General features: G+C 41.0%; 1 protein-coding gene across 2 annotated transcripts; it reads right to left on the bottom strand.

The window, feature by feature from the left end:
* Positions 1 to 10,654: 10,654 nt before the first annotated feature.
* LOC128228553 (protein rolling stone-like) lies at positions 10,655 to 19,524 on the bottom strand. 2 transcript variants are annotated; one of them, XM_052939923.1, is made up of 5 exons: positions 19,444 to 19,524; positions 18,775 to 19,047; positions 12,754 to 12,964; positions 12,332 to 12,448; positions 10,655 to 11,833 (listed from the first exon to the last, which is right to left on the bottom strand). In XM_052939923.1, the coding sequence occupies exons 2-5, from the start codon at positions 18,979 to 18,981 to the stop codon at positions 11,439 to 11,441; spliced, it is 930 nt and encodes a 309-aa protein (XP_052795883.1). In that variant the 5' UTR covers positions 18,982 to 19,047; positions 19,444 to 19,524; the 3' UTR covers positions 10,655 to 11,438. The 2 variants fall into 2 exon arrangements, with proteins under 2 accessions (XP_052795883.1, XP_052795884.1); XM_052939924.1 differs by having other exon boundaries at positions 19,455 to 19,505.
* Positions 19,525 to 19,530: the final 6 nt, after the last annotated feature.

Here is a 19,530-nt window from a genome sequence, read left to right on the forward strand (position 1 = left end):
ATCACGGCAAGTTGGCGGTCCGTGTATGGGCCCCAAATAGATAACAAGAACTACAAAACTGGGTGGACGTATGCGCGGTAAACACGTATGAGTTTGTCGTCTAGGTGATGTTGTTGATGAGAAGTCAGAAGAAATAGAAACCCCAGTTAAAGATGAGGCTTAATATGTTAAAGAGGTAATTTTACCATGGAAGTTGACTTTTGGAGAATGTTAAGTTTAGTGCTGACATCGATTTCTTCGAACGTTTCCGGAACGATATCTACCAGTCAAGTTCCTAGGCTTAACGGTTGTTAAGGACTTAAAGATGTCTGCAGTATCCTCCTTGCTCTGTAAGGTCCGATAATGTATACTGTCATCAGCAAACAGTTGACTAAATCCGGTTCGTCATATGTCATAAATGTATGCGAGGAAAAGAAAAGGCACCATGGCACCACTTACAAGGGGCTGTCTCAGATGATGAACCGTCCAGGCCACCAAATTATTCACGAGATAACATGAAATTAGTTATCCATCTATTGAGGCCTGCAATCAAGATTTAACCTGTGTGCGGAGGTCTCATAAACAAATTTCACTTTAATAACAAAGGAAAACAATTTCATGTAATTGCAAATAAGTTCAACACTTTTGAAGCTCTGCTTTTATCATAAAATTAATGATTTTATCACATGCGCAGACATTCTCACAAAAGTCTAAATTTTCTGACTTAAGGACGGAACAGCCTGACATAAGTAAATCTTAAGGATGTTTTCTTAAGGGTTGATGATTGTAACTAAGTTAAAATGGTATATTTAAAGTATTCTCGGCAAAAGTCATTTGAAAACGTGTTTTCAAAACAAATATTTATCAATTACAAATGGTAAACATTTTTGGGAAACTGTAAACTCTTCCGACACCATATAAAAAAAGCAAAGCGAAATTTTCAAAAAAATACTATAGCTGTAAGATTATTTGCAGATTACATTTTATATAATATAGATTGAAGATGTCATTATTAAACCGAACCGCCAAATCTGATATACGAACACCGTATGTGGGATGTTTGCAATGCAAGTTCAGTAGTAATTGTGTTGCAGACAAAATAGTGAATCTACTCAATCGAGCGCGAATTTCTCGGTTTATAAAATAAAATAAAGTTGACAGAACAGTTGAAAATTGGTACATATATGGTTGGAAATCCACTTGCATCTTCAAACTTGAAGAAAACAACTTTCTTTTCGTGCAGGTAAGAACTTACAATCCCGCCTTTACATTATGTACAACGAACAACCATTTTCAGATGCGACACTTGCGCTGGCTGTACGTCTTTTCATTCAGGATTCAAACGGTTGATTTAAAGTCAAGTGATCCAGCATTCAACCCTACTATAACGGCCAGAGTTTCATCTAAACCGTTGTTAAATCTCTGTTTTGTTAGTAAGCGTATATTTTTTTGTTATTCTAAGTGTCTCATTTTACCAAATAAAACTGACGTTGACGTCATGGAAGCTAAACATGGTGCCCACCATTTGTGTAATTGGTGTTGTTAAATCATTAAGGTGACCTTTTTTAGTCGATTTGTTCGCGTAACGTGTTCTTTCTGAAATTGAACTTTTTTAACATTAACAAAACAAGACTTACTTGTTTGAAAGGAATAAAACATTAAGTATGTCACTTACAATAAATCATTTCGAAATTGGTTGCAGAGTAGCTGACTAAGAATCGACTTTCATATGACATAATACGTAAAACAAAATGTACTTATAACTGAAAAATAAGCGGACACTTTTCATTAATATACTTTGTCGCAAGACCTTTTTTGCCGAGTACACTTAAACACAATCCTCTTCTCTAATGAGACATGTCCTTAAGCGTCCTGAAACTGGTGAGTCACGACAATATATAATGCACTTCAATATATTGTCTGAAGGCAAAAGTCGAGTGCATTTTTATTTTCAGTTGTTCCTCATAATTTACTCAGTGGAAAGTATGTAACTTGGGATTATTATGATTCTGACTCTGACAAATAATTTATCCTGGACCCTTTCCTGCATAACGGGATTCATAGAACATTAAAATTATAATAAGATCATTATGATTACAAGATAAATGACGTAATGAAATTAGAAGAAAAACGTGCATGCAGATAACCAAAAATGGTTATTATTTCAATGATGATATTTTGTTTTATGTTGGGTGTACATATGCTCGAAGGACATTATAGCTAATAATTATTGTTACAATAGTTTAAGCCCGGAATTATAGATATTCTGGGGGGGGGGGGGGTCCCCAAGCTAATCCTCCGGTTTAGACTAAATTATAACAAAAATATACATTCGTTTCTTCGGATGAAATAGAGTCAATGGTCTAATACATAGATTTCAATAACATGTTATGTGAATTCCTTGCTTTATATTTTGTATAAGTTTTTGTAACACATTTCTTTCATATGAGTATACTGAACGGGGATAAAAATACTATACATCAAAGGGGAATTATCTGGAGTTCATTCTTTCGAATGACATTTTCAAAACAAACAATTAAGCACGAGGTTATTTTTTTCGAAACTCGGCATTTTTGCTGTCACCAAGGGAGATTACTGCGTAGGAGGTTTACAAACATAAAGGATATTTTAATAGTACCGTGTAACCTTCATCAATTTGATATCAAACGGAACACCTCGGCCTGTATCGTCTGCTTCTGCTTAGGTACGGTGCAGGGCCTGTTACGGCGTAGCGCACCGGGGGGGGGGGATTTAATCAAAATGGAGAGCGGCCCTAAAGCTCTCCATTGTCTGTGCGTGGACTATACTATTATCCAGGTGGTTCCAATCCTGACACGTTTTGACAAAGAATGAATGTTTTAACTGCTCAGTTTTGCACTGTTGAATTAAGAATCCTCGATCATGATTGATCACTTGTTTGTCAATAATGTATGTTGTAATACAGTCTTGAAATTTAGTTGCTTTAATTTGCCTCCTTTGCCTAGCTGGCTGTAGGAACTCTGTAGGTGGTAGTGCTGGCACCAAACCCTCGGTCACCTTATGGAAGAAGATCAGCCTGCTACCCGTTCGTCGATCTTGTAGAGTATGAAGTTTCAAAGATTCAAGCATGTTTGATACACATCCTTCTTCTCTGGACTTGTAGTTCCCAGTTATAAAACGGGCTGCATGACGCTGAACCTTTTCTAGTTTTAAAATGTCCTGTTTTAGGTATGGGTCCCAAATAATCGCACCGTAATCAAGTATAGACCTAACTAGTGCCAGATATGCTGATTTTCTACATTCCTCTGGGCAGTGTCTCAAGTTTCTTCTTAGGATTGCCATAGTTGAGTTTGCTTTTTTGGTTATCTTAGTAATATGGGTTGACCATGTCAAGTTCTCGGAGATTGTTAAACCAAGGTACGGGTTTTCAGTAACTTGTTGTAATATATGTCCACATAGACTGTAAAAATGTGGGGTTTTGTTGTTGACACTCATAATGTAGCACTTTTTAGCATTAAATTTCATTCCCCATTTATCAGCCCATTTTTCAAGTTCATGGAGATCATTCTGAAGTGTGTCATAGTCTTTCTGATTTCTAATTTTCCGATATAGCAGGCAGTCATCTGCAAAGAGGCGTACTTGTGACTTTACTGATAGGGGCAGGTCGTTTATATGGCATAGAAAAAGAAGCGGGCCCAGTACAGTTCCTTGGGGTACACCGGAGTCCACTGTGGCTTTCTGGGAGCATTCATCCTCTACAACAACCTGCATGTGTCTCTTAGTCAGGAAGAATTCTAACCAATTAAATATGGGTCCTTTGACACCAAAGCTTTCTAGTTTGCAGAGTAGTTCTTGGTGCGGGACTGTATCGAACGCCTTAGAAAAGTCAAGTATAATGACATATGTCTGGTGACCTTCGTCATTGTAAGTAAGGAGGTCTTTAAGGGTTACTAGGAGTTGCGTATCTCTCTCGGAGATGGCCGAGTTGTTATGATTGAGTTAGTATTTAAAATCAAAATTTTCATAATGATAAGCAGGGCTATTATAATTTAAGGTTTCATTATCAATTAAAGTGTAAAGTTTTATAAAACAAACTAAACTTCATATTTTATCATGCAACGTGGAAACTATTGAAAGCATTGTTCTGCAATTTATGAACTAGTCCCTAAGTTTGAATATTTCTAAAGTAATATCAAATATAGTCGGCGCCCTTCTGGGCGCCGACTTATAATTATATTATTGTTATAAAACACATAACAATTTAAAAGAAGGGTTTCCACAGAAACATGACAAATGACCCTGATTGCATCTTGCCGGACGGATCGCTATTTTTATGTCAATAATCTAGTAACGGTGTATTGTTCAAGCAGATAAATACTTATTTTGATGAATTCAAGGTTTGATATATATCTGTATTATTTACCTTTAAACAAGGTATTGCTTCCATACACGAGCTGTTTAAGAAATGTCGGAGGCTGGACATAGAGTGATAACATCACTATGGCTATTGCGCTCGGAGGCTGGGCATAGAGTGATAACATCACTATGGCTATTGCGCTCGGAGGCTGGGCATAGAGTGATAACATCACTATGGCTATTGCGCTCGGAGGCTGGGCATAGAGTGATAACATCACTATGGCTCATGCGCTCGGAGGCTGGGCATAGAGTGATAACATCACTATGGCTATTGCACTCGGAGGCTGGGCATAGAGTGATAACATCACTATGGCTCATGCGCTCGGAGGCTGGGCATAGAGTGATAACATCACTATGGCTATTGCGCTCGGAGGCTGGGCATAGAGTGATAACATCACTATGGCTCATGCCCTCGGAGGCTGGACATAGAGTGATAACATCACTATGGCTATTGCGCTCGGAGGCTGGGCATAGAGTGATAACATCACTATGGCTCATGCGCTCGGAGGCTGGACATAGAGTGATAACATCACTATGGCTCATGCGCTCGGAGGCTGGGCATACAGTGATAACATCACTATGGCTCATGTGATAACATCACTATGGCTCATGCGCTCTGAGGCTGGGCATAGAGTGATAACATCACTATGGCTCTTGCGCTCGGAGGCTGGGCATACAGTGATAACATCACTATGGCTCATGCGCTCGGAGGCTGGGCATACAGTGATAACATCACTATGGCTATTGCGCTCGGAGACTGGGCATAGAGTGATAACATCACTATGGCTCTTGCGCTCGGAGGCTGGGCATAGAGTGATAACATCACTATGGCTCATGTGATAACATCACTATGGCTCATGCGCTCAGAGGCTGGGCATAGAGTGATAACATCACTATGGCTCATGCGCTCGGAGGCTGGGCATACACTGATAACATCACTATGGCTATTGCGCTCGGAGGCTGGGCATAGAGTGATAACATCACTATGGCTCATGCGCTCGGAGGCTGGGCATAGAGTGATAACATCACTATGGCTCTTGCGCTCGGAGGCTGGGCATACAGTGATAACATCACTATGGCTCATACGCTCGGAGGCTGGGCATACAGTGATAACATCACTATGGCTATTGCGCTCGGAGACTGGGCATAGAGTGATAACATCACTATGGCTCTTGCGCTCGGAGGCTGGGCATAGAGTGATAACATCACTATGGCTCATGTGATAACATCACTATGGCTCATGCGCTCAGAGGCTGGGCATAGAGTGATAACATCACTATGGCTCATGCGCTCGGAGGCTGGGCATACACTGATAACATCACTATGGCTATTGCGCTCGGAGGCTGGGCATAGAGTGATAACATCACTATGGCTCATGCGCTCGGAGGCTGGGCATAGAGTGATAACATCACTATGGCTCATGCGCTCGGAGGCTGGGCATACAGTGATAACATCACTATGGCTCATGCGCTCGGAGGCTGGACATAGAGTGATAACATCACTATGGCTCATGCGCTCGGAGGCTGGGCATACAGTGATAACATCACTATGGCTCATGTGATAACATCACTATGGCTCATGCGCTCTGAGGCTGGGCATAGAGTGATAACATCACTATGGCTCTTGCGCTCGGAGGCTGGGCATACAGTGATAACATCACTATGGCTCATGCGCTCGGAGGCTGGGCATACAGTGATAACATCACTATGGCTATTGCGCTCGGAGACTGGGCATAGAGTGATAACATCACTATGGCTCTTGCGCTCGGAGGCTGGGCATAGAGTGATAACATCACTATGGCTCATGTGATAACATCACTATGGCTCATGCGCTCAGAGGCTGGGCATAGAGTGATAACATCACTATGGCTCATGCGCTCGGAGGCTTGGCATACACTGATAACATCACTATGGCTATTGCGCTCGGAGGCTGGGCATAGAGTGATAACATCACTATGGCTCATGCGCTCGGAGGCTGGGCATAGAGTGATAACATCACTATGGCTCTTGCGCTCGGAGGCTGGGCATACAGTGATAACATCACTATGGCTCATACGCTCGGAGGCTGGGCATACAGTGATAACATCACTATGGCTATTGCGCTCGGAGACTGGGCATAGAGTGATAACATCACTATGGCTCTTGCGCTCGGAGGCTGGGCATAGAGTGATAACATCACTATGGCTCATGTGATAACATCACTATGGCTCATGCGCTCAGAGGCTGGGCATAGAGTGATAACATCACTATGGCTCATGCGCTCGGAGGCTGGGCATACACTGATAACATCACTATGGCTATTGCGCTCGGAGGCTGGGCATAGAGTGATAACATCACTATGGCTCATGCGCTCGGAGGCTGGGCATAGAGTGATAACATCACTATGGCTCATGCGCTCGGAGGCTGGGCATACAGTGATAACATCACTATGGCTATTGCGCTCGGAGGCTGGGCATAGAGTGATAACATCACTATGGCTCATGCGCTCGGAAGCTGGGCATAGAGTGATAACATCACTATGGCTCATGCGCTCGGAGGCTGGGCATACAGTGATAACATCACTATGGCTCATGCGCTCGGAGGCTGGGCATAGAGTGATAACATCACTATGGCTCTTGCGCTCGGAAGCTGGGCATAGAGTGATAACATCACTATGGCTCATGCGCTCGGAGGCTGGGCATAGAGTGATAACATCACTATGGCTCATGCGCTCGGAGGCTGGGCATAGAGTGATAACATCACTATGGCTCTTGCGCTCGGAGGCTGGGCATACAGTGATAACATCACTATGGCTCATGCGCTCGGAGGCTGGGCATAGAGTGATAACATCACTATGGCTCATGCGCTCGGAGGCTGGGCATACAGTGATAACATCACTATGGCTATTGCGCTCGGAGGCTGGGCATACAGTGATAACATCACTATGGCTATTGCGCTCGGAGGCTGGGCATACAGTGATAACATCACTATGGCTATTGCGCTCGGAGGCTGGGCATAGAGTGATAACATCACTATTGCTCATGCGCTCGGAGGCTGGACATAGAGTGATAACATCACTATGGCTATTGCGCTCGGAGGCTGGGCATAGAGTGATAACATCACTATGGCTCATGCGCTCGGAGGCTGGACATAGAGTGATAACATCACTATGGCTCATGCGCTTGGAGGCTGGGCATACAGTGATAACATCACTATGGCTCATGTGATAACATCACTATGGCTCATGCGCTCTGAGGCTGGGCATAGAGTGATAACATCACTATGGCTCTTGCGCTCGGAGGCTGGGCATAGAGTGATAACATCACTATGGCTCATGCGCTCGGAGGCTGGGCATACAGTGATAACATCACTATGGCTATTGCGCTCGGAGGCTGGGCATAGAGTGATAACATCACTATGGCTCTTGCGCTCGGAGGCTGGGCATAGAGTGATAACATCACTATGGCTCATGTGATAACATCACTATGGCTATTGCGCTCGGAGGCTGGGCATAGAGTGATAACATCACTATGGCTCATGCGCTCGGAGGCTGGACATAGAGTGATAACATCACTATGGCTATTGCGCTCGGAGGCTGGGCATACAGTGATAACATCACTATGGCTCATGCGCTTGGAGGCTGGGCATACAGTGATAACATCACTATGGCTCATGTGATAACATCACTATGGCTCATGCGCTCTGAGGCTGGGCATAGAGTGATAACATCACTATGGCTCTTGCGCTCGGAGGCTGGGCATAGAGTGATAACATCACTATGGCTCATGCGCTCGGAGGCTGGGCATACAGTGATAACATCACTATGGCTATTGCGCTCGGAGGCTGGGCATAGAGTGATAACATCACTATGGCTCTTGCGCTCGGAGGCTGGGCATAGAGTGATAACATCACTATGGCTCATGTGATAACATCACTATGGCTCATGCGCTCAGAGGCTGGGCATAGAGTGATAACATCACTATGGCTCATGCGCTCGGAGGCTGGGCATACACTGATAACATCACTATGGCTATTGCGCTGGGAGGCTGGGCATAGAGTGATAACATCACTATGGCTCATGCGCTCGGAGGCTGGACATAGAGTGATAACATCACAATGGCTCATGCACTCGGAGGCTGGGCATACAGTGATAACATCACTATGGCTATTGCGCTCGAAGGCTGGGCATAGAGTGATAACATCACTATGGCTCATGCGCTCGGAGGCTGGGCATACAGTGATAACATCACTATGGCTATTGCGCTCGGAGGCTGGGCAGAGTGATAACATCACTATGGCTCTTGCGCTCGGAGGCTGGGCATAGAGTGATAACATCACTATGGCTCATGTGATAACATCACTATGGCTCATGCGCTCAGAGGCTGGGCATAGAGTGATAACATCACTATGGCTCATGCGCTCGGAGGCTGGGCATACACTGATAACATCACTATGGCTATTGCGCTCGGAGGCTGGGCATAGAGTGATAACATCACTATGGCTCATGCGCTCGGAGGCTGGACATAGAGTGATAACATCACTATGGCTCATGCGCTCGGAGGCTGTGCATACAGTGATAACATCACTATGGCTATTGCGCTCGAAGGCTGGGCATAGAGTGATAACATCACTATGGCTCATGTGATAACATCACTATGGCTCATGCGCTCAGAGGCTGGGCATAGAGTGATAACATCACTATGGCTCATGCGCTCGGAGGCTGGGCATACACTGATAACATCACTATGGCTATTGCGCTCGGAGGCTGGCCATAGAGTGATAACATCACTATGGCTCATGCGCTCGGAGGCTGGACATAGAGTGATAACATCACTATGGCTCATGCGCTCGGAGGCTGGGCATACAGTGATAACATCACTATGGCTATTGCGCTCGAAGGCTGGGCATAGAGTGATAACATCACTATGGCTCATGCGCTCGGAGGCTGGGCATAGAGTGATAACATCACTATGGCTCATGCCCTCGGAGGCTGGGCATACAGTGATATCATAACATCACTATGGCTCATGTGATAACATCACTATGGCTCATGCGCTCGGAGGCTGGGCATAGAGTGATAACATCACTATGGCTCTTGCGCTCGGAGGCTAGGCATAGAGTGATAACATCACTATGGCTCATGCGCTCGGAGGCTGGGCATACAGTGATAACATCACTATTGCTATTGCGCTCGGAGGCTGGGCATAGAGTGATAACATCACTATGGCTCTTGCGCTCGGAGGCTGGGCATAGAGTGATAACATCACTATGGCTCTTGCGCTCGGAGGCTGGGCATACAGTGATAACATCACTATGGCTCATGCGCTCGGAGGCTGGGCATACAGTGATAACATCACTATGGCTATTGCGCTCGGAGGCTGGGCATAGAGTGATAACATCACTATGGCTATTGCGCTCGGAGGCTGGGCATAGAGTGATAACATCTCTATGGCTATTGCGCTCGGAGGCTGGGCATAGAGTGATAACATCACTATGGCTCTTGCGCTCGGAGGCTGGGCATACAGTGATAACATCACTATGGCTATTGCGCTCGGAGGCTGGGCATAGAGTGATAACATCACTATGGCTCTTGCGCTCGGAGGCTGGGCATAGAGTGATAACATCACTATGGCTCTTGCGCTCGGAGGCTGGGCATAGAGTGATAACATCACTATGGCTCTTGCGCTCGGAGGCTGGACAAAGAGTGATACCATCACTATGGCTCTTGCGCTCGGAGGCTGGACAAAGAGTGATACCATCACTATGGCTATTGCGCTCGGAGGCTGGACATAGAGTGATTCCATCACTATGGCTCTTGCGCTCGTAGGCTGGACATAGAGTCACAACATCACTTTAGCAATGACATAACTATGCACTATTTGCACTGTATGCATATTTACCATTTGGTGTTTCTCTTCTGTCCGCAATTACCATGAGATGAACTGATTAAGGTGTTTTTGATGGTCAGGTTGTATAAAAACCCAACAAGTATAATAATAATAATCATCATAATTTATCATTATTATCATACTATCATTTTATCAAACTGATTTTGTTTTCTTGTGTGTCTTATGTCGAGGTTTTGCTATGGACCGTACTATTGCATAATCATAACATTTTCAAAATGTATATACATATGACAATGGTCAGAAGCCCACATCTATTTACACCTTTGTATAAACTACATCCCAAAGTACAAGAACCACATGATTATACACTTTGTCAACAGTTTTACCACTGAGAGAAATATCTACTTAGAACATAAGTACCATTCAACCCAAACAGGAAAACAAACACTGACATCAAGGTATATCATTTTATTGAACTTTCATTGAAAGTAACATGCATAAGAGTAATACTAATGTTTATAAAAACCAACTTAAACACTATTGAGTATTCACACTGAATGCAGAGCAAATTAACAGATCATGTCACATTTGTAGAACAATAGGCGCCATACAACATCAAAATAAATTAGACAGTGAGAAAAAGATCCATGTTCAATGCAATTCCTGACTAGAGTGTTGTTGTTTTTTGTATAATCATCAAATGTGCATTTCTTCAGATCTTTTGAAAATGAAAAAAAACAAAAACATAAAGTACCTTAAGTTCCTTATACATGTACATGTAATTTCCAAAAGAGTTTAATATATCAAAACTTTCAGACACACAAATATTTCAGGTTTTTTGCTAAAAAAATGTCATTGATCTCCCTTTTAATCCTATATTCCCAGTGCCCTTTAAAACAATCATTATTAGGAGAATTTCCCACTTATTAACTGTCTGTTAGTCAGAGCTATGAGATTTCACATTGGTGAGTATAGTATGCAGAAAAGTACTTCACGAAAAAACATGCAGAATCTGATGTAAAAATAATTGTCCCTTCAAATCAAAATATTTTGTTCACACAATGATTTAATAGTTTCCTATGTATGAAATTCGATGAACTATTATTGAGAAAATAAAAGAAGTTAGCACACACAAGTAAATATTGAAATTTCATTTTCTTCAAAAATCGAAAGAAAACACAGTAATTACACCAACAGCTGACAACACATTACTGGTATTTTTTAATACTGGACAAGCTTACATTACTTTTTCAGACTTAACAAGCACTTGGTGATCAGCTCTTTTTTCCACTGCTCTGAGGTATCTATGTATAAATAGTCTGAACCGGTAGAGGAAAAAGATCCAGCAATGAATAAGTGGAGCAACAAGAACTATGGACACAAGCAGAGTGGAGACGGCCGTACGGAAGTTGTTGGCGTAATCCAGTGGCTTGTAGATGTAGGGTTCCCCCTTGTGGTTTGTGCCACCACACAGGTGGTACACGTAGCTAAACCCTGCATAAACCACTCCAAGACTGGCACACTGGTAGAGGTGCAGCATGCGCATTGGCGTACGTGATATGAGCGTGTCAACAACGACAAATATCGCATTGATTCCATGTGTGGTGCAGTTGATTAATGTTACTCCACTTCCTAGATGAAGAAGTTTTGAATCATGATATATAACAATACATAATCTTCCCAAATTCATGATTGAAGTACATGATATATTTATGAGACAAATATTATTAAATTAATTAGACACTCAGTTAACATGCTTTGTTGCAAGAGCAGCTAACAACAAGATGCCACAAGTAGATGCCTTTACTTCTTTTTTTCAGTCGTTCAAAAGACATACATGTAACTCAATAAATATTTTAGTCAAAGTTATCATTGAACTTGCTACACACAGTGAATTGTAAGAATGAACATTCATATCAAGTATAACATCATTTTATTATTTTTCTTTACCAGTTTCAAAGTCATTGCCAAGAAACCAGTTTTTGCACACTGCCGCATACAAATGTACAACAATACCAATTGCTATGACAAAACCCAGACTCAGATAAATACATGCTAAAATAAACTATGAGCTGTCCTTGCTACAAATCAGACAAACAGAAGTAATTGTTAAAGATTAATTGGCCTTACCATCATATGCTATAGTCCAGAAGAGGACGGACACAAGGGGTGCAGCGTCGCTGGACAGGTTGTGAAGCAGCCATTGTACCTTGATTCTCCGCTTGTTTCTCAACCTCGCATGCACATCTGAACAAACATTTATCTTTTAATACTTATTTCAAGATTATGACCTTGAGGAAGATGACGAGGATCATGAGGAAAAACACCTTATAAATCATTATAATTATATTGTCAATCTCTTGTAAAGTGAATTCAAAATTAAACATGAAACAGGAAAATTTGCCTCATCAACTCAAATGCTTTCACAAGCTCAGGTGGTTCCATTAGAGTAACTATTTTTGCTAATCAAAAGTAAAACTTAACAAAACTATTAATACCTACTACATTTAAAACAACTCCTGATATGAAAAAAATCCAGATTGACAACCCACCTTCTCCCCTTCTCTTGAGCCCGATGTAATGCCAGCAGTTGGCTGCCCGGACAATCTGACAAGCCACCAGAATGTAGAAGGACCAGTATGTGAGCATGATTACCATCTTTGTCCCAATTGTTCCATAAATTGCAGTGTACCAAACCATCAGGAAGAAATAAAGGGCAACTATGGTCCTGTAGATTGCATAAGGCACTGGATTGTCACTCCACTAGAAAGGTAATTTTGGTATTAGTTTTCATTCAAACAAGTGCACAGAAATACTTTTTTCAACATAAACATAACTACATGTAGATGGTTGTTTTTGGAAATAAAATGAGATGTCTCCCAACATGCTGGTCTCAATTTGTTCCACAACCTATGACTTTTGAACACATGGAGAGGATTGTTCGTGTTGTGTCGAAGAGTTAGTAGATATGGAAAGGACTTTTGGTGTTGAATTGATGAAGTTAATTTTTCACCCTTCACCTTCAAGGAGTTTAGGAGATATGGAGCGGACATGAAATCTATGGCTCAAATACTGAACTTGCACGCCTGTCATGTAAGTTCTGCAACATGTCTCGATGAAGTGAACATTTAACCAGACTTTATGAAATCCTTATGGTGTTTTAGGATGTATGTAAAAGACATGAAATCTATAACTTGAACCTTTGACCTTGAACTGTCACCTTGACCTCATGCTGGCACACCAGTAATTAGGGTCCTGCATGACATCTTGATGTTGTGTTCATTTCACCCCAGTTTAACAAAAATCCTTTAGGTTAACTTTAGGAGGTACAAGGACAAGAAACCTATGGCTCGAACTTTTGACCTTGAACAGTGACCTTGAGATGACACATGGAATATGGGTTTCAAACATCGTCTTGATGTGGTGAACATTTGATTCGAGTTTCAAAAAATTCTTCCAAGGGTTTAGAGATATCAAGCCAACAACAAATGTATGGCTCAACTCATTCATCTTGAACTGTGACCGTGACTCTGTGCAGCTGCAGTGTGTGTATTTTGCATGTCATAAAATAAATTTACATTTTCCCCAAGTTTCATGAAAATCTCTCAAGATGTTTGAGATATGGAGCAGACATTAAATTAATGCCAGTGATTTTTCTTTTCAATTTACTGCCTTCTAAACCTGTTTCCCCTTGCAAATAACTGTCCATTTTACCCACATATAAAGAGAAATTAATAAAGACCTAAGAATGTCTACTATTGGTATGATTGGATGTTTTCCAAAAGTCTGATTTTTTTTCTGAATTTGGAAGACACATACCACTGAATAATTTTCAAAACTATAATTGTGCCTCAAGTGACACAGGAAACTCATGTAAACAAAATGTTAAAGATTCACTCTTTCTCCAAAATAAGATTTACCACAATAAATACTTTTGTTTTAATATTTCAAAATGTATGAATAAATCTCGAAAAATGTGGTTCTTATGAAGGGTACCGAATTGAAATCAAAAGAAATGAGCATAAAACACGATATCTCTACCTTATAAAACTATAGTTATAAAACAGTTAATCTTTTAGCATTCACCAATCATTTAATATTTTTGCACTTTCTGCTATCAAATACAAGGCTACAATTTTTATATAAGTAATTAATATGTTCCATAATTGCATTTTTTAATAAGTAGTTAAAGGTTTATCAGTATATAAGAGTGTCACTTTAACAATTTTATGAATCAGAGTTACAGATAAGATATCCAATGTGATTGACTATTACTCCACACTTTTGAAAAGAAATGGGTATCTCACATTATAAACAAGCAATGTTTGTCAAACATTATGCCCCCCCTTGAGCTCCATGTTGTCAAAATTATTTGGACAATTGGATGAAATATGCATGGACCTCCAAGTCAAGTTTTAGGGCCATGGGTGCAGGCAGTGTCAAGTTATCACACAGACAAGCTTTTTGCATTCAAGGTCAGGACACGATGACCCCTTAAATTAAAAGGGCTCATCTACAGGTCAGGCCCAACCCCCTAGTCAAGTTTGATGATCATAGGTCCAGGCTTTGTTCACTGGGAGAAGCTTTGTAAACATTTTCGTGTTAAAGGTCACTGTGACCTTGACCTTTGACCCAATTAAACCAAAAAAACAACCAGGGTCATCTACTGGTCAGCCCCAACCTTCATATCAAGTTTGATGACCATAGGTCCAGAAATTGTCGAGTTTGCCTTCAAGGTCACTGTGACCTTGACCTTTGACCCCCAAAATAAATAAGGGTCATCTACTGGTCAGGCCCAACATACAAGTCAAGTTTGAGGGCCATGAGTGCAGGCATTGTTGAGTTATCACTCGGCCAACCTTTAATCATTCAAGGTCAATTTGACCTTGACCTTTGGCCCGATGACCCCCAAAATCAATAGGGGACATCTACTTGTCAGGCGTTCCTCCAAATCAAGTTTCAGGGCAATTGGGTGAAGGCATTGTTGAGTTATCAATGTGTCCTTGACCCCAAAATCAATAGCAGTCATCTACTGGTCAGGCCCAACCTCCAAGTCAAGATTGAGGGCTATGGGTGGAGGCATTGTCAAATTACCAATCGGACAACCTTTTAGCATTCAAGGTCAGTGTGACCTTGACCTTTGACCCAATGACCCCTTTAATCAATAGAGGTCATCTACTGGTCAGGCCCAGCCTCCATATCAAGTTTGATTACCATAGGTCTAGGCATTGTTGAGTTATCACTTGGACAAGCTTTGGTCTATTGATGGACCGACCGACCTACCGACTGACTGACATGTTCAAAGCAATATACCCCTCTTCTTCAAAGGGCATAATAATTAATAGCAAGAGATGTTTGCCAAATATCTTGCCCCCCTAAGCGCCATATTGTCAGGATTATTTGGACAATTGAATAAATATGCATGGACCAAAATGACAGCTGATTTGTCATTGACATTGGATGCCTTTGAGGTAGTTTTAAGATTATGACCATTCAAAGTGCGAGGAAAATAGGTACCGTTTTAAATCATGTTCAGATGATGACTGATGTTTGCAGATAAAAATGTATCCTCTTAGCAGCAGGGAATAAGTAAATATGACGAAATTTTAATGATGAATATGAGTTATGACAATGACCTTTGACCTCAAAATCCATATGGGTTATCAACTGGTCATCAAATCCTAAATGTCAAGTTTGAGGGCCATGGGTGCAGGCATTGTCAAGTTATCACTCTGACAACATTTTATAATTTAAGGTCACTGTGACCTTGACCTTTGGCCCGATGACCCCCAAAATAAGTAGGGGTCATCTACTGGTCAGGCCCAACCTCCAAGTCAAGTTTAAGGGCCATGGGTGCAGGCATTGTCGAGTTATCAGTCGGACAACCTTTAATCATTCAAGGTCACTGTGACCTTGACTTTTGACCCGATGACACTTAAAATCAATAGGGGTCATCTACTGGTCAGGCCCAGCCTCCATGTCAAGTTTGATGACCATAGGTCTAGCCATTGTTGAGTTATCACTCGGACGAGCTTTAAAATCCTTTTACTATTAAACCTTTTAGCATTCAAGGTCACTGCGACCTTGACCTTTAACCAGATGACCCCTATAATCAATAGGGGTCATCTGCTGGTCAGGCCCAACCTTGGCTTCATGTCCAGTTTGATGACCATACGTCCAGGAATTGTTATCACTCGGACAAGCTTTGGTCTACCAACAGATCGACCGACCGACGGACATGAGCAAAGCAATATACCCCTCTTTTTCAAAGGGGGCCATAATAATAAGTATCACCAACATTGATATTTGTGCGTTATTTGCTATTGAATACATGGTTACATTCTTGTAATCAGAAATTTAAGTTTTTCATTATTTAGTAAGTAGTTCAAGGTTTATGATTATCACTCAAAATGGCTATTGTATTTCACAAGCTATTTCCTATAATGATTTTGTTTAGATAAAAAGTTAGCAAGTCTGACTGGGTTGGTAGTATCACTTTTCAAACTCTTTTCCTTGCTGACATCATTGCGGTAAAGCTTGCATATTACATGTTGGTCTCAATCATTCAGCCGCTCTGACCAGTCAATGAAGTCAATCAGATCAGATGCAAGTGTCTAGATGATCGAGACTAATAACATGTGAGTTTCCGGCTCCATCCGACTATAATCGTATACCGTTGTATCTACTCAATAATCAACAGAGAGTGAACGTCGAGGTGTTTGATTATTATCGACTTGCTTTCGGAAAATGATCAGCCAATTACAGAAACCATTAACTATTTCTGAGTTAAATAAATTGATCAAATCAACTACGCCAGTTTAGACAAAATGTGTTTCCAACTTTTTAATTCATTTATACGCGTCCTTTTTATATCAATTGCTCATTCAGCCTTTTTTATGCATTTTGTTACTCATCAAATTTTTAAAGAATTGGGTTTTCTATGATGTATTTGCCTATTTACGCAAATACACACCTTATCAGTAACACTATGACATGAATTATTTTCTTAAATGTTGAAGTGCAGACAAACAACGCTGTGATCTGAGAAGTAGACCTGTCATATAGTTTTGAAATTTTGAATGACACAACTCCGAAAATGTCTTCCTTAAACTGTGTGCAGCTGCAAATGTGCACAACTTCACCATCTCAACAACATTCCCGAAAGGTTAAAGGTCTCTATGTCAAATAGTTTTGGAATTTTGAATGACACACTGTCGCATATTTCTTACAGACAGAATCACAGACGTACAGAATAACAAACGGACGGACAGATAAGGGCAAATTTGTTTGCCCCCCTATAAGTGGGGACAAAAACAAGAGGCACATCAGTGCCTGTGCTCCACTGGCCAAAAGGTTCAAGCAAAGACCACCTAACGAACATTTTCGTCAAGTTTCATAGAAATACAATCATCAATTTTTGAGGAGAAGTTATTTAAAAAAATTTTTTACTTTAATAGCTCTGGCTGCCATGTTGTGCAGTGGACCGAAATGATTTGGGCAATTTGAGTAAAGGAGCACCAAACAAACATTTCTGTCAAGTTTTATCGAAAAAAGGTCATCGGTTTCGACGACAAGTCGTATAAAGTTTTTTATATTTTTTAGCTCTGGCAGCCATGGTGTGCAGTGGACTGGAACCATTTAACAAATTTTGGTTAATGACCACCCAAGGAACATTTCTGTCAAGTTTCATCAAAATCTGATCATCGGTTTCTGAGGAGAAGTCGTTTAAAGGTTTTTCTATTTTTACCTCTGGGGGCCATCTTGTGCAGTGGACCGAAACCATTGAAGCAAATTTGATAAAGGACCATCCAAGGAACATTTCTGTTAAGTTTCATCAAAATCTGATCATCGGTTTCTGAGAAGATGTTCTTTAAAGGTTTTTCTATTTTTTTGCCCTGGCAGCCATGTTGTGCAGCGGACCGGAACCATTTGAGCAATTTTGGTTAAGGACCACCCAAGGAACAATTCTGTCAAGTTTCATCAAAATCTGCCTATCCGTTTCAGAGGAGATGTCGTTTAAAGATTTTGCTATTTTTAGCTGTGGCGGCCATATTGTGCAATGGACCAGAACCATTTGAGCAATTTTAATAAAGGACCACCCAAGGAAAATTACTGTCAAGTTTCATCAAAATCTGCCGAACCGTTTCAGAGGAGATGTCGTTTAAAGATTTTGCTATTTTTAGCTCTGGCGGCCATATTGTGCAATGGACCGGAACCATTTGAGCAATTTTGGTAAAGGACCACCAAAGGAACATTCCTGTGAAGTTTTGTCAAAATCCGCTTATCAGTTTCAGAGGAGATGTCGTTTAAAGTAAAAGTTTACGCACGCACGCACGCACGCACGCACGCATGACTAACGACGGACAATCTGTGACGACATAAGCTCCATGGCCTTCGGCCAGTGGAGCTAAAAATCACTAAATGCACTGAGCAAATCAAATATTCATTAGAATATTAAATTTATACATTAACTAGTTTACTTAAATAATTTCATTATATTAGACTTAGTACGGTTATGTTTTTGTTTGTTTGTTACTCTATACAATGACAGATTCAATATTAAAGAAGCCTACCTGAGATAAGACAAAGTCCTCCACGTTGTTGTACATAAGACCGTGTCTGGGACCATCAAGGACAGACTTGTTGGAGTCTGTTTGTCTCCCCTTGCGGTCTCGGAACGAGAAAAAGGCATATCTTGTGTAAGCACGAACAGCCCTCTGAGCAAGAACCACCCCCTCTTGTGTGGCTTTCACAAGACGCAGGGTGATTTTGATCATCATCCTCAACAGCTATAAAGTACTTTCTACTTGGCTTGGCTTGGAATGTTTTTCAACAGCTATACTACTCTGAAAAGATTTCATTAACTATTTCATAAATCATTTATTCCAAATAATTAATCCCTAACCAAGGAGACTTAGGAAGTTTTAAGTCCTTCATTTCCAAGGAGGGGGCACCACTCCTGCCCTTACACTTAAAATATGATAACATTCCCAAAATCCACATCATATGAGCTCAAAAGACATGACACATTAAACTGTTAACGCAATAACGGTAAAATTTTGAATGACATTTCATCACAATTTAATACCGAGTGTACAGTATCAGGCCAACAGACCAACATCTGTCACTTAATCCAGCAAACAGTTTACGTAAAAGTGTTGTTTTGTTTTAACAAATTATATCAAGTAAAATATACTTAAATGTGTAATAAAAAGAAGAAATATTATAATAATGTTGTTTACGAGGTTTTTACATCTTCTCTTCCGTATATTATATTGTTTGCAGTTGCAACCTTGACCTTACCAGTACAGATTCAACTTCCGTGGGTT

This window comes from Mya arenaria, chromosome 3 (assembly GCF_026914265.1).
Source record: "Mya arenaria isolate MELC-2E11 chromosome 3, ASM2691426v1".
NCBI lineage: Eukaryota > Metazoa > Mollusca > Bivalvia > Myida > Myidae > Mya > Mya arenaria.